Here is a 13,921-nt window from a genome sequence, read left to right on the forward strand (position 1 = left end):
GCAGCTCTAGGAAGGGTTCTGATCGTCCCAAATGTTTTCAATTTCAGGATTATGGAGGCCACTGTGTTCTTAGGAACTTTAGGTGCAGCAGAATTGTTTTTGTAACCTTGGCCAGATCTGTGCCTTGTCACAATTCTGTCTCTGAGCTCGTCAGCCAGTTCCTTTGACCTCGTGATTCTCATTTGCTCTGACATGCACTGTGAGCTGTAAGGTCTTATATAGACAGGGGTGTGGCTTTCCTTATCAAGTCCAATCAGTATAATCAAACACAGCTGGACTCCAATGAAGGTGTAGAACCATCTTAAGGATCCTCAGAAGAAATGGACAGGACCGAGTTAAATATATGAGTGTCACAGCAAAGGGTCTGAATACTTATGGCTGTGTGATAATTCAGTTTTTCTTTTAAAAAAAAAATCTGCAACAATTTCAACAATTACGTTTTTTTTCCTGTCAATATGTGTGCTAAATTGTCGCCAGAAAATAGGTATAACGTGTGCATAAAATAATAAACCCAAAATACTTCTTTGTGGCCACAAAATACAAAACTGTGGCCACAAAAGGTTTGTTCAGTCGACAGACATCACAGATGACACCACAAAAACCAAGACCAGGTCCATACGTCAGTACCATGGTTTATTGAGGGGGAACATTTCTCTTCACAAGTCCCAAAAAAAGGAAAAATAGAAAAACAGCAGGAAACTACGGAGCCCGAGACATGACGTGAACATTTTAATAAATTGTGACCACAACATACTGTAGATATAAAGTGCACACAAAAGGCAAATTTGTGGCCACAAAGCTTGACTTGGTTGTTTAATTTTAAATTTGATGGGTGGGCAGAAACTCCAGAAACACAACAAATTTGTATACTAGATACTGAATGTCCCCTTTAATGCTGATCACTTAAGATGATCTTCCAAATAAAAACGCTTGTTACATTAGGTTCCAAAACAAGAAGTGCTAACTGCCACACTTCGACGCCCCCCACCAGGCATTCTGCTAGCATGTAACGTAGCGGAAGGTGCAGCTTTTCAACATGTCTCATCAAGCAAATATTCTATGTGACCATAAAAGTTCGATTTTTTGCTTTATGTTTCGTGACGACCACTTTCACGCTCATACTAAAAACCTTCACCACTACCTACTTCCAGGATGGGGTTGGAGACTTCCTGAATCTGGTCAGAGCAGGAGACTTGATGCTGGGGGTCCGGGACTTAGGTGCCGGAGTTGGGGACTTTCCCAAAGGGATTGGAGAATTGAAGCCTTGAGATTTGGGGGTCGGGTGGGAGATTTCAAGGCTGGTAGTGTGTGGCAAATTTGGGGCTAAAGATTTGGGGCTCCACCACCTACTTCTTTGGCAGGATTGGAGACTTCCTGAATCTAGATGGGCGACTTGATGCTGAGGGTCAGGGACTTTTGGTGTCAGGGTATGTTTGGAAAACTTGGGGGCTGGAGTTGGGGACATTGCCAAAAAAGTCAGAGACTTGATGCCTGGAGATTTCAGGCCGGGGCTGAGGGACTTCAAGGCCAGGTTGGGCCACCACCTACCTCCTGGATGGGATTTGGAGACTTCATGAATCTGGGTGGAGTGGGCGACTTCAAGGACAGGTTGAAGCGCCACCTACCTCCTGGATGGGATTGGAGATTTCAAGAATCTGGGTGGAGTGGCCGACCTGACGCTGGGGGTTGGGAACTTTGGTGTCGGGCAATGCGTCAGGGACTTTGGGGCTAGAGTTGGGGACATTCCCAAGCGAGTTGGAAAGTTGTAGATTGCAGTGGGAGATTTTAGGCCTGGGGTGAGGGACTTCCTGACTCTTAATGGGCGACTTGACGCTGGGGGTCAGGGACTTTTGGTGTCAGGGTATGTGTCGGGAACTTGGGAGCTGGAGTTGGGGACATTCCCAAGAAAGTCAGAGACTTGATGCCTGGAGATTTCAGGCCAGGGGTGAGGGACTTTAAGGCCAGGGTGGGCCACCACCTACTTCCTGGGTGGGGTTGGAGACTTCATGAATCTGGGTGGAGTGGGCGACTTGACACTGGGGGTCGGGGACTTAGGTGTCGGGGTGGGGGTAGGGGACTTGGGGGTTGGAGTCGGGGACTTTCCAAAGGGGGTTGGAGACTTGAAGCCTGGAGATTTGGGGGTCGGGGTGGGAGATTTGGGGGCTGGGGTAGGAGATTTCAGGCCCGGGGTGGGAGATTTAGGGGCCGGAGTGGGGGATTTGGGGGCTGGGGTTATGGATTTGGGAGCCGGGGTCGGGGATTTGGGGGTGGAGGCGGGTGTGGGGCTCTTCATGGACAGGGCCGGGGTCTGGGTCTTAGACGGGGCAGGGGTAGGTGTCTTGGAGGGCGGTATAACAGCGGGCGTGGCCATCTTGGTCTGCCCCAGCTTGAACTCTGGGATCTGCTCTCCGTGCCGGTATACGCTGACGGTGATTTCCACAAATTCGCCGCCGTACTTGTTGCGCACGTTGATGCTGTACTTGCCCGAGTCTTCAGGCGTGACCTGGTTGATGACCAGGCTGGAGAACTTTCCGCCGTCAAAGGTAATCCTGGTGTGCTCATTGGAGGCCACTTCCTGCTCGTTCTTGAACCAGGTGACCTCGGGAGTGGGCTCGCCCCATACTGTGCAGGTCAGGCTCAGGGACTGGACAAGGCCAAAGGGAAAGGCAAGCAATGTTTGTCAAAATGGGTTGCCCTCGAGACCACGTCTGAAATTAAAGACTGGGTACTCAGGTGGACCAATAAATGATGTACACCATGTAGACAATTTCTCTTATCACAGTAGGAGGTATGGCAAATTTCACCCTGAACTAGTCGCCAATCAACCGCAGGGTGATTGTAAAGCGTGCACTGAGTGGGAATTGCTCCCACATAATGTAGGTAGTTACTGTTATGGTATATATGCTACGATGTAAGTCACTGATGGTGTGGTGGTACATTTGCCTGACTTTGTGCGGGCAGTGTGGGTTCAGTTCCCACTCAATGATGGAATGAATCTGAGTGCAAATGGTTGTCCGTGTCTATATGTCACTGACTGGCGACCAGTTCAGGGTGTAGTCCCCCTTTCACCTAAAATCAGCTTGGATAGGCTCCAGCGCGCCGCGACATTGAACAGGATAAGTTGTATTGAGAATGGTTGGATGGATGCTATGGTGTATAGTGTCAATGGTATATAATGTTAATGGTATATAGTGTTAAGTATATAATGTTCATGTATATATGGGGATGTCATGTAGAGTGGAGCCCGCATACTCATAGTTTGGCACCCACGGATTCACCTATTCGCAGAATTTTGGAGAAAAAAAACCATTCAATTTTATCCATTTGTTTTCTTTTTTCCTTTTGTTTTTTTTCTTGTCTAGGGGGGAACCAACCCTCCAAAAGCTGTTATTAAACACAATTATAATGGGCGTCAATTATCTGCTGATTTTCGCTATTTGCGGTCTGGCCCGGTCCCTATCCTCCACGATTAGCGGGGGTCCACTGTCCATATACAATGTTTATGGTGTATACTGTACAGTACATAGTATATACAGATGTGGTATTTAATATATATATCCATGGTATATAGTGTACATGGTCTATGCTATGGTGGACTCCGCCCCGGGACTGGTCGCTAATAAATTAAAGGTTGATTGAGTACACTGAGTGGGAATTGAGAGGCAGCTATGTGAACCGCTACACTATCAGTGGCTCCGCTTGGTAGTTGCAGTTTGTTTACTGGAATGTATAATAAATGCATTACATGGTTGAAATGATGAGGGCACGGTATGGTGTTTACTTCCCGTGCGCTCCAACACGACGCGGGTTGGAATGCAGCTGGGGAACTGGAGCTTTGCCTGAAGCTGACATGTTTGCAATCGCAACTACTGTGTGTACGTGAGTGTGTGAACACAGTGAACCACTACATGACTATTTCATTTTTGTTTTTTCAGTGTACCTTATCCTCCATGATGGTGACCACGTCGGGCAGGCCGCCCAGCACTCGGCCGCGGTCTGTGGAGACGCCCAAATGCATTGGTCGTGCTCACTTTGAATTGAATGGACACCAGAGCAGACATCAGGCCTGAATACTCACTTTTCTCCGCAAACGCAGCAGCCCTGAAAGAACAGAACAAGTCAAGTTTGAATAAGAACACGCATTGAGAACACAGCGTCAATATTGACATTAACAAACGACTAACTTTAATCTCAGGTACTCCTCATAGGCGTCGGTGTAAGCTGTGGAACAACAAACAACATTTCAACATCTTGTTCAAAGCTTCCATCAAGAAAAGAAAAAAAATCACCCTGGGGGTGGGGGGTGGGGTGGGATACATTGTCCAAATGTCATCAAGTCATGAGACAGAATTTGCTGCTGCAAACCAAAATGGCCAACTTCTTGTTCAATTTAGGACACTTGGGAGACTTTTTTGTGCATCCTGTTATGATAGACAGGTCCAATCCATTGATTGGTGAAACTAGTGTTAGGGGCTGATTTTTCTCGAGCTTTCCAGGGGGTGTTACTAAGTGCAAAATAGCTGATTCAAACCAAAATGGCTGACTTCCTGTTCAATTCCGGGCATGGATGTTTGAGACTTTTTCGCGCATAACTTTTTCTGGTTCTGGTAGACACGTCCACCCATTTTTGTGTCAATTGGCGAAACTGGTGGCAGGGGCTACTTATTTGTCTAACTTTGGATTCCTACACAACGACATCATATACTACATTCAAATGTGGGTCACTGAAGACCTAACCTTGTCCAGAGAGATCGAAGGTCCTGGCGTGGGTCTTGACGCCGTCAGAGATCTCGATGGTGTACAGACCCTTCTCCTTGTCTGACGGGTCACAAATCTGCATCCAGGCCATCTCGGCCGTGCCGCCGATCCTCATCTTCTCAGAGGAGACGATCTTGCTCTCCCTGCAGGGGGCGACGTCGTACGGGACAACGAGCTAGCATCGATCGCTTCTTGACTATTATGCTCGTTGGCACGTGGCTAACGTAAAAGCATCCAGCGTCATGGTTGTTTCTTGACATAAATCACCACGAACAACTACAAAGACAAGTGACAAACACCATGACGCACTACGTAAACATGTGACTGACACCTTGAGCAACTACTCAAATAAGTGACAAACACCATGTAAAACTACAAAACCAAGTGATAAGGATCATACACCACCACCAACCACCACAAATGACAAGCACCGTGAACAACTACAAAAACTGTGAACAACTATACAATAAGTGACTGACACCTTGAACAACTACATATAGTGACAAACACCATGAACAACTAGAAAAATATGACAACATCGTGAACAACTACATAAAGAAGTGACCAACACCTTGTACAATTACGTAAAGAGTGACAGACACAGTGAACAACTAGAAAAAAAGTGATCGACTTAAACTTAAACAACAACAAAGCAAGTGAGAAACACCATAAACTACAAAAACAAGCAACAAAGCTCAAACACGACCAACAACTACAAAAAGAAAAAGTGATGTGACAAACACAATGAACAACTACAATACATAAACAGAGCTCAAACACCACAAACAACTCCAAAAAATAACAAATACAGTGAAGAAATTCCCAAAAATTGACAAGCACCGTGAACAACAACAAAAACAAGTGACAAACAAACAACTACAAAACCATATTTGAGAAAAAAAATTGTACTTGTGTTTCCACACGGTCTTCATCTCCTCCGTGTAGTAGTTCATGTAGCACTGCAGACGGATACCCTCCGGAGTACACTGGAGCACCAGTTCAGAAGCCGAATCGCCTGAAATGCACATCGCGCTGTGATATACACTGCATAATATATACTAGTCATGTTTTTTTTTTAAAAGGTTTCTTGAAGCAACACCGGCTCCAGTCAGCTTTAGAATAGAGTTTAAAGTTCTGCTACTGGTCGATAAATCACTAAATGGTTTAGGTCCTGAATACATGAAAGAAATTCTAATGGTATATAAACTCTTTAGGGCTCTGAGATCTACACACTCAGGTCAAATAGTGGAGCACAGAGTCCAAAGCCAACATAGTGAAGCAGCATTTAGCTGTTATCCTGCACACAAATGGAAGAAGTTGCCAACAGAAGTGACGTCGGCCCCAAGTGTCAATGTTTTCAAGTCCAGGTTAAAAACCCTTCTTTTTTCTCATCCTTTAGAGAGCATTTCCACTTTTAAATAATTGTTCTTGCACTTTACGCTCTTTTAATTGTATTTTTTTAATTTTTCTATTTGTTTTAAATGTTTATAAGGTGTTTTTTTAATATATTTCTTTTAATTATGTACAGCACATTGAGTTACTTTGTGTGTGACGTGCTATATGAATAAATATGCTTTGCGTTATTTATTGTGATATATATATATATATATATATATATATATAGTATATATTTAAGTAGCCTGCCTAGTCGTCAACATCTGCTCGTAATCAATACCCGAGTCAAATCCAAAAACCTTTTGGCATTTATTATTGTTAAGTAACACAGAACTAAACATATACGTATGACTGCTGATATGTACAGTTGTGCTCATAAGTTTACATACCCTGGCAGAATTTGTGAAATATTGTTTTTTAAAATAAGATAAGGACCATCATTATTTTCTTTATGGTTCTTTTTTGTTGAATGAAATGCCTGACAGTTTAATTAGAATTCCTTTAAAAAGAAATGTGTTTCGCCTGGCCGTTAATGTTTTCTTGAAAGAATTGTATACATCTTACAAATTCTGCCCGGGTAATCAAACATATGAGCACAACTGTGTTCTCTCGTTTACTAAATAAAAGCACAAAAGCAGCACATTTCAAAATAAGAGCAAGTAAATATAAATGAGAAAGTTATACATGTTCAAATGAAGCGCTAAACATCAGAAAAATAAAAAGGTTTGAGTTTCCCCTTTTGTGTTTGGCATCTTAATTGACACAACAGTTAAGTCTCAAACAATTTTACATATTTTAATTTAACAAATCTTAACAACTGAGCCGTTTTAGAGGTTATTTTAGTTCAAAATCTTTATGTTTTGTTTCTCCATCTTTAACTCAGCTTCTACCCCGAACTGTTTCTCTCTCCCCTGCTACGTTTCCCCTCGGCTCTGTCTGGGCTGCGCCTGAGATCTGATTTGATTGGCTGAAGGGGGTGACTGAACTCGCATGTGATTGGTCAGTACGGTTCGTCACTACTGTAAAGCTTGTAATGCTGCGCCACTTAATAATAAAATTGCCCTGTATGTCTTGAATCACAACCTTTCATTTTTTGACTATGGTGGACCCAGACTGCAGTCCGCCAGTTCGTGACCACTGGTATATACGGTCCATGGTATATGCAGTACTATGTATGCTGCATAATGTTCATGGTATATAATGTAGAGGGTGTATGCTATGGACTGTATATAGTGTAAATGATATAGAATGCTCACAGTATTGACTGTACATAGCATTTAACGGTTAATGTATACCGTATATGGTATATACTGTAGACCTACCAGCGATCCTCGCGATGGCGTTGATGATGTCATCAAAGACTGCAAAGGAAGAACACAAAGATGCGTCAAATGAAGGAACAGGGACAGGAACCGGAACAGGGACAGAACCTGGAACAGGAAGTACCTTGTCCTGAGATGTCATAGGTGGACGTGTCCTTTCCACGCTCATCTCCGATCACGGCCTTGTACACGGCCTGATCCTTCCTGGAGAACTGTAGCAAACAATCAATCAATCAATCAATACACGACAGATGTGGTGACCAGTCACTCACCAGCGGGATAGGGAGAGCGCAGGCTCCCGACATGACGTTGGGGGGAGTTTCCGGAACCATCTCCTCGTCTTCTTTGTACCAGTGGAAGGTGGTCTCCTTTTTCACGTTGGCCACCTGGATAGAGACACACCCGCACACGTTGAGCGCAATGCATGGCAAATGCCACAAACACAACATGGCCTATGTGTAAGACCTTGCAGGTCAGCATCACGGTGCAGTCCTCATTCACGGTGAAAGTCAGGTACTCTGAGAAATGTGCACCTGAAAGTGGAAAACTTGATGAACAACTAAAAAAACTACAAAACAATCAGCAAACGGAAAAAAGTGAGAAACGACAACAACGACAAACAGGAAACCACTACAGAAGAAAGTGAAAAAGACAGGAAACCACTACCAAACTTTGACAAATCCCACAAACAACCACAAAACAAAGTGGCAAACAACATGAAAAAGTACAAAAATAAATGCCCAAAAACAATCACCACGAACACCTACTAAACAACATAAATAAAACAAAGTAACAAATAATGTGAAAAACTACAGAACATATGACTAACACTGCACAACTAAACGTAATTATGAAAAGTGAGATGCATCAAACACCATTAAGAACTACAAAAATAGTGACAAACACCATGAACAACAACAAAAACAAGTGACACAGATTGAACACAGACTACAAAAACAAGTGACAAACAGACAACTGTTAAAAAAAGAAAGTGAAAGTGACAAACTGTGAACTACAAAAACACCAAAACAATACTATGAATAGCTACAAAAATAGTAGCATGAACAACAAAAACGAGTGAGACAAAAAAAATGACACACGGCGAACAGCCACGACAAAGTGACGAAGAGTCAACTGTTCCCAAAAAAGTGGAAAAACAAGTGACAAACATCTACAAGAACGAGTGACAAACACCATCAACAACTACAAAACAAAGCAAAAAAACAAGAAAACATGCCAAACTCTGCGATCAACTACACAAACAGCTACAAAGTGAAGTGACAAACACATGGAGCTGACCTTGCTTCCTGACATACTCTCTCCTCTGGAACTCGGCTTCCTTCAGAACCGCCAGGAAGACTGGCCGCACAAAGCCAAAGACAAAGTATGGAGCTAACGTTAGCATCGATGCTAATACTACCACAGCAAGCGGTTTAGGAATCAGGTTTACCATCTCCAACAAGGACCAGGGAACTCTGCGCTTTGGCCTTGCCGTCATGGATTTGCACCGTGTATGTGCCCTCGCTGTCTCGGGTGAAATTGTCTACGATCATCTGGATGACGCCCGTAGACACATCGTGACTTATCTTGTGTCCCTGCAATAAATACACAGAAATTGCTGTTTATCATTATTCTCCGGATGATTCAATCACAAACTCCCAAACTTTGGCAAGCACATGTGCCCTGATGTGATGGTTTGTATTTTAAGGGTCCCCAACACAACACCCCAAAACTCACCTAGTAGCGCCCCCTTGAAAGTTAGAAAAAAGGAGCACCCGACATCAGTTTCACTAATCGATGCTAAACTGCATGGACATCTCAATCAAAACAGAACGAACCAAAATGTCTCAAGGAATTATGTGCCGAATGGAACAGGAAGTTGGCCATTTTGTTTGAAGCAGCTATTTTGTACTGTGGCACACCGTGAAAATTTAGAAAAAAATAGCCCCTGACACCAGTTTTTCCAATCAACATAAAAGTTGGTGGACATGTCTATCGTAAGAGAAAAAACAGCACGAAAAAAATCTCATCAACCCACGTCCGAAAATGAACAGAAAGTCGGCCATTTTGGTTTGAAACAACTATTTCGCTCTTATTTACACTCTGGAAAGTTATAAAAAAAAAATCCACGTACCCCCGACACTAGTTTCACTGATGACAAAATGACATGGTCCTATATATCACAAGATGCATGAAAAAGTCTCAAGTACTCATGCCCAGAATTGAACAGAAAGTTGGCCATTTTAGTTTGAAGCAGCCATTTTGGGAGAATTCCAGGAGCCTTCAAAGACTACCTCCTCCAAGAGATTTTGTTCCATTGAATTTGAAAAATTCAGGGGGTGTCAAGACACAGTGTTTGCCAACCGCCTCCCCACCCCCCAGAACCGCCAATGGCTGCAAGTTTGTGCACTACGTCATTTCCTTGACACTTACCTCGCCGCTGGTCAACTCCTTGTCGTTCACGACGAACCTGTACGTCACGGCAGGCGAAAGCTTGATGGCCTGCACCCAGAAGCGCACATGGCCTTTCTCCAGTACCTCATAGTTGAGGCCGTGCTTGAGTGGGACGACTGCGTCGAGGAGACAAAGTTTAGTAGTAGTTGGTTAGGGGCCACAGGTGGGAGTAAGTCACATATTACACCTGGTCACTAAGGGTGACAGGCAGAGGTGGGTAGTAATGCGCTACATTTACTCCGTTACATTTACTCAAGTAGCATTTTGGGTAAATTGTACTTGTCAGAGTACTTTTAATACTGTATACTTTTGACTTTTACTCAAGTATTTATGTTAAGAAGAAAATGTACTTTTACTCTGTTCCAATAATCTCAATGCCGCTCGCTACTTTTATTTATCAATTATTGTATATTTATCAACTATTTCATTTGCAACATATCTGTTTCAACTACAACTTTGACTTCCGCATTGGACGCTGTTTGCGCCAATCCAATTCAAGCGCTAGGGACGTTTAAGTCTAGTTCACCAATCAAACGACACAAGGAACCTCACACAACCTCTTCTATTGGGCTGCCCGAGCATAGGTATAAACACTAGATAAGCCAGCCCGGCTAATCGACGTACTTAAGTGGCGACCATGTTCGAAAGATTGTGGTTGCCATTGAAGACAACGGCCCGCGACTAGTGTTTACATTTAGAGGAAGAAAAACAACAGCTTACATGTATTGTAGTATTTGTCTGGCACTGTCTGCCCAAACGTGGATATTTCAGCCCACTTATAGCTTGAGAAAACACCTTGTGGTTAATTGCAGATGTTTTGTTGTTGCTTTGGCTAGGCATATTAGCCCACATTAGCCCTATTTTACCAAATACCTGTAAAACATGCATCTCTTGGGGTATGTGGTCATCTCGCACACACTGTACACACACACTGCGCACACACACACACATTTATCAGAATTTTCACTTTTTTTTTTTTTAATTGATGTTCATGCTCTGATTAAAAAAAATCAGAAGTTACTCACGATTTACTCAATAGTTGAGTAGTTTTTTCACTGTGTACTTTTTACTCTTACTCAAGTAATTTTTGGAGGAACACTTTTTACTTTTACTTGAGCCACATTATTGTCAAGTAACAATACTCTTACTTGAGTACAATATTTGGCTACTCTACCCACCTCTGGTGACAGGGCCTTTTCAGCCCGAGCCCCTCGACTGTGGAAACTCCCTGCCTGAAGATATCAAACAAGCAAACTCAATGTCTTTTTTAAAAATCTCTTCTCTTCTCCCATTTATTGTTTGTATTATGGCTGATGTTGCGTACCTGTTTTATTGTTAAGCACTCTCTACCTTTCTTTTTGAAAAATACTAGATACATAAAGTTAGCATTATTTGTATTACTATTATTATTATTATTATATGTGCAAGTCATAGGTAAGTCTCAAGCTTCAAGTTTCAAGCTACTGTCCCAAGTTACTTTGGCAAAAATCCAGCAAGTCAAGTCGAGTCCCCACTAAATTTCAACCAAGTGGAGCCAAGTCATTATGGGTTTAGCAAGTTGTAAAGTAATCTTGCTCATATTGTATACTCGCACATTAGACACGTTTCACTCAATAGCTATACTTGTAAGTAAAAGTCAAGTCTTTCATAGTTTTTAGCCAAGAAAATCCCAATTCCTAAAACTGGCGACTTGAGTCTGACTCGAGTCAAGTCAGGTGCCTCGAGTCTCCCACCTCTGCTTGGCAGAGCCTGATGACCTGACAGTGTAATTGTAATACTCACTGGGGTTCCTGATGGCATGGCTGAGCTCCAGCATGGAGTTGAGTGCTGCGGGGAATGACAAGCAGTGTGAAATATAGATTTTGATAGGTTAGCAGATGATGGCTGTGGCCTGGCTTACCGTCCTCAGTGAGCGTGTGGCTGGCGGACACGCCGTCTGTGTCTGTGACCAGCACGGAGTAACGGCCCAGATCGTCTTTGTCGGGGTTCATGAAACTCAGTCTGGAACTAAAACACGTCAATAAGACATCAGTTCCACAGTTGAAACACACACTGCTCTTATAAGCAATGTACATTCACAATACACTGTAACTTTCACTAAATTACACTCATATAGCACTTTTCTAGCACTCAAAGACGCTTTAGCATTCTACGCATTATTCAGTCACTCCTCAGTCACACCCTGGTGGTTGTAAGCTACATGTGTGGCCACAGCTACCCTGCGGCAGTCTAATGGAAGCGTGGCTGCCATTCTGTGCCTACGGCCCCTCCGACCACCACCAAACATCCAACCACAATCCCCACATATTTTTGACTCGCAGATTCACATGTGTAAGTATTGGTTTGGTGCCATCTTGTGGCATCTTTGTGCCAACGAACTATGTTGAAGTGACTTGAGGGGTTTCATTTCGACGAAAGTAGCAGTTTGCCATCTTGTGTATCTATGGGCAACTATTGTATAAACCTTTTTAGGGGGGCATCTGTTACTTGCAGATTTTTGCCATTTGTTAGCAGGGCAACACTGAATATGGTACACAATGTTCAAGGTACTGTATAGAAAATTTAGGTGTACTGTTGCCCATACCATGCTCACATCTCTACTGTTCATGGTATACAATGGGCATAGTATATAATGTTCATAGTTGTTCATATAGCCTGTAATGATCATGGTATATACTGTACATGGTATATAATGTAGGGTATTTAATGTCAATGGTATCTAATGTTGATAGTATTTCCTGTGTGAGCAATTCAGTCATTTTTTCTCTCAAATGCAGCAGAAAAGATTTTAAAGTTTGGAAAAATGGCGAGCTTACGTGCGTCCTTTGGTGGTGACAGTGACACGAGGGCAATCGCCGATGGGCTTGTAGTTCTTAGACCACACAAAGGCAGAGGTCTGGCTGATGTCAGAGGCCTCCAGAGACAGGAAGATGTCGCCCGTTTCCTCGTCCACACCGGTCAAAATCTCTTTGGTGCCTGGAGACACCAGTGAGCAGCGTTGAGAAAGACTTGGTCAGCAGACCCCACAAAGACCGTCTACAAGCAGAGTTCTTACCCGGAGGAGGTCTGGCGCAGACGGCCTCAGTCACCAGGGAGGCTCTACCAATGCCGTGAGCGTTGACGGTGCGAACCCGAAACACGTACCACTCGCCCTCCTCCAGACCGCTTACCTGCAGGTCAAAGACCACCTCAACTCTCTTAGCTCAACTGAACTTTATTTATAAAGCAGTTAAAAAAAAAACACACAGCTGAACACAAAGTGCTGTACATAGATAAAAATCAAACATAAGAAAGAACAATGATTGAAGATATACAAATAAAACAATAAAGCAATTAAACAAACATAAACACTAGAACAGGGGCTGAGTCTTAAGCAGGTTGGTTGATCTCATTTGTCCCTTGTCTCAGGACAGTTTGCTTCAATTCAGTCCACTACACTATGACAATTGGCATCCCATCTGTTTGTACCCAAAAGGTACAAGGTACATACCGCAGGAAGTATGGTACGCCCCAACACATTGTTTTGGGTTTGTATGGTAGAGTGGTACGGTTGCTCAAGGGGGCACAAGACAAACAACAGTACATCTGTTGGTGGACCTCACTTATCAAGGGACGAATTGTAATGGCAAGAGTCCAAGCAGGGAGGCCCAGACTTTCTCTGGCCACCTTATCCAGCTTCACCAGGAAGACTCAGATGTGTTTCTAGGCCAGCTGTGAGAACTAGCCCCTTTTGCGTGTCCTCGGTCTTCCCTGAGGCCTTCTCCTGGTTGGTGGTTCCCAGAGTAGCTTGGGAGGCATCTGGAGGTCATCTGTAAAATATGCCCGAAACACCTCAACTGCTCATGATGTCCTCCCTTGAGTCCCTCCCAATAACCAAGCTCCTCAACCTATCTCCAAGGCACCAGACATCCCACGGAGGTGTCTGGGGTGCATCCGAGAAAGATGCCCAACCCTGAGCGATACTAAGGCACCAGACACCCTACAAAGGAAAC

At 43.5% G+C, this 13,921-nt stretch overlaps 1 protein-coding gene across 11 annotated transcripts in view; it reads right to left on the reverse strand.

Annotated features, from left to right (window-relative positions):
- Window positions 1–607: 607 nt before the first annotated feature.
- Window positions 608–13,921, reverse strand: part of myom2a (myomesin 2a) — a 36,336-nt gene continuing 23,022 nt past the window's right edge. For 10 of the 11 annotated variants that reach the window (XM_061770217.1, XM_061770216.1, XM_061770213.1 and 7 more), the window contains 17 exons: window positions 12,985–13,099; window positions 12,746–12,905; window positions 11,830–11,936; window positions 11,712–11,756; window positions 9,909–10,045; window positions 8,926–9,070; window positions 8,775–8,834; window positions 7,941–8,008; window positions 7,748–7,861; window positions 7,600–7,687; window positions 7,476–7,514; window positions 5,668–5,773; window positions 4,738–4,901; window positions 4,185–4,221; window positions 4,079–4,101; window positions 3,941–3,996; window positions 608–2,644 (listed from right to left, as the gene is read on the reverse strand). In XM_061770217.1, coding sequence (XP_061626201.1) covers window positions 1,979–2,644; window positions 3,941–3,996; window positions 4,079–4,101; window positions 4,185–4,221; window positions 4,738–4,901; window positions 5,668–5,773; window positions 7,476–7,514; window positions 7,600–7,687; window positions 7,748–7,861; window positions 7,941–8,008; window positions 8,775–8,834; window positions 8,926–9,070; window positions 9,909–10,045; window positions 11,712–11,756; window positions 11,830–11,936; window positions 12,746–12,905; window positions 12,985–13,099 — 2,130 coding nt within the window. In that variant the 3' untranslated portion in view covers window positions 608–1,978. Of the gene's footprint in view, window positions 2,645–3,940; window positions 3,997–4,078; window positions 4,102–4,184; window positions 4,222–4,737; window positions 5,035–5,667; window positions 5,774–7,475; window positions 7,515–7,599; window positions 7,688–7,747; window positions 7,862–7,940; window positions 8,009–8,774; window positions 8,835–8,925; window positions 9,071–9,908; window positions 10,046–11,711; window positions 11,757–11,829; window positions 11,937–12,745; window positions 12,906–12,984; window positions 13,100–13,921 lie in introns of those variants that run through there. The other variant, XM_061770221.1, reaches the window with a different exon arrangement.

The sequence above is a fragment of the Phyllopteryx taeniolatus genome, chromosome 4 (genome assembly GCF_024500385.1).
Source record: "Phyllopteryx taeniolatus isolate TA_2022b chromosome 4, UOR_Ptae_1.2, whole genome shotgun sequence".
NCBI lineage: Eukaryota > Metazoa > Chordata > Actinopteri > Syngnathiformes > Syngnathidae > Phyllopteryx > Phyllopteryx taeniolatus.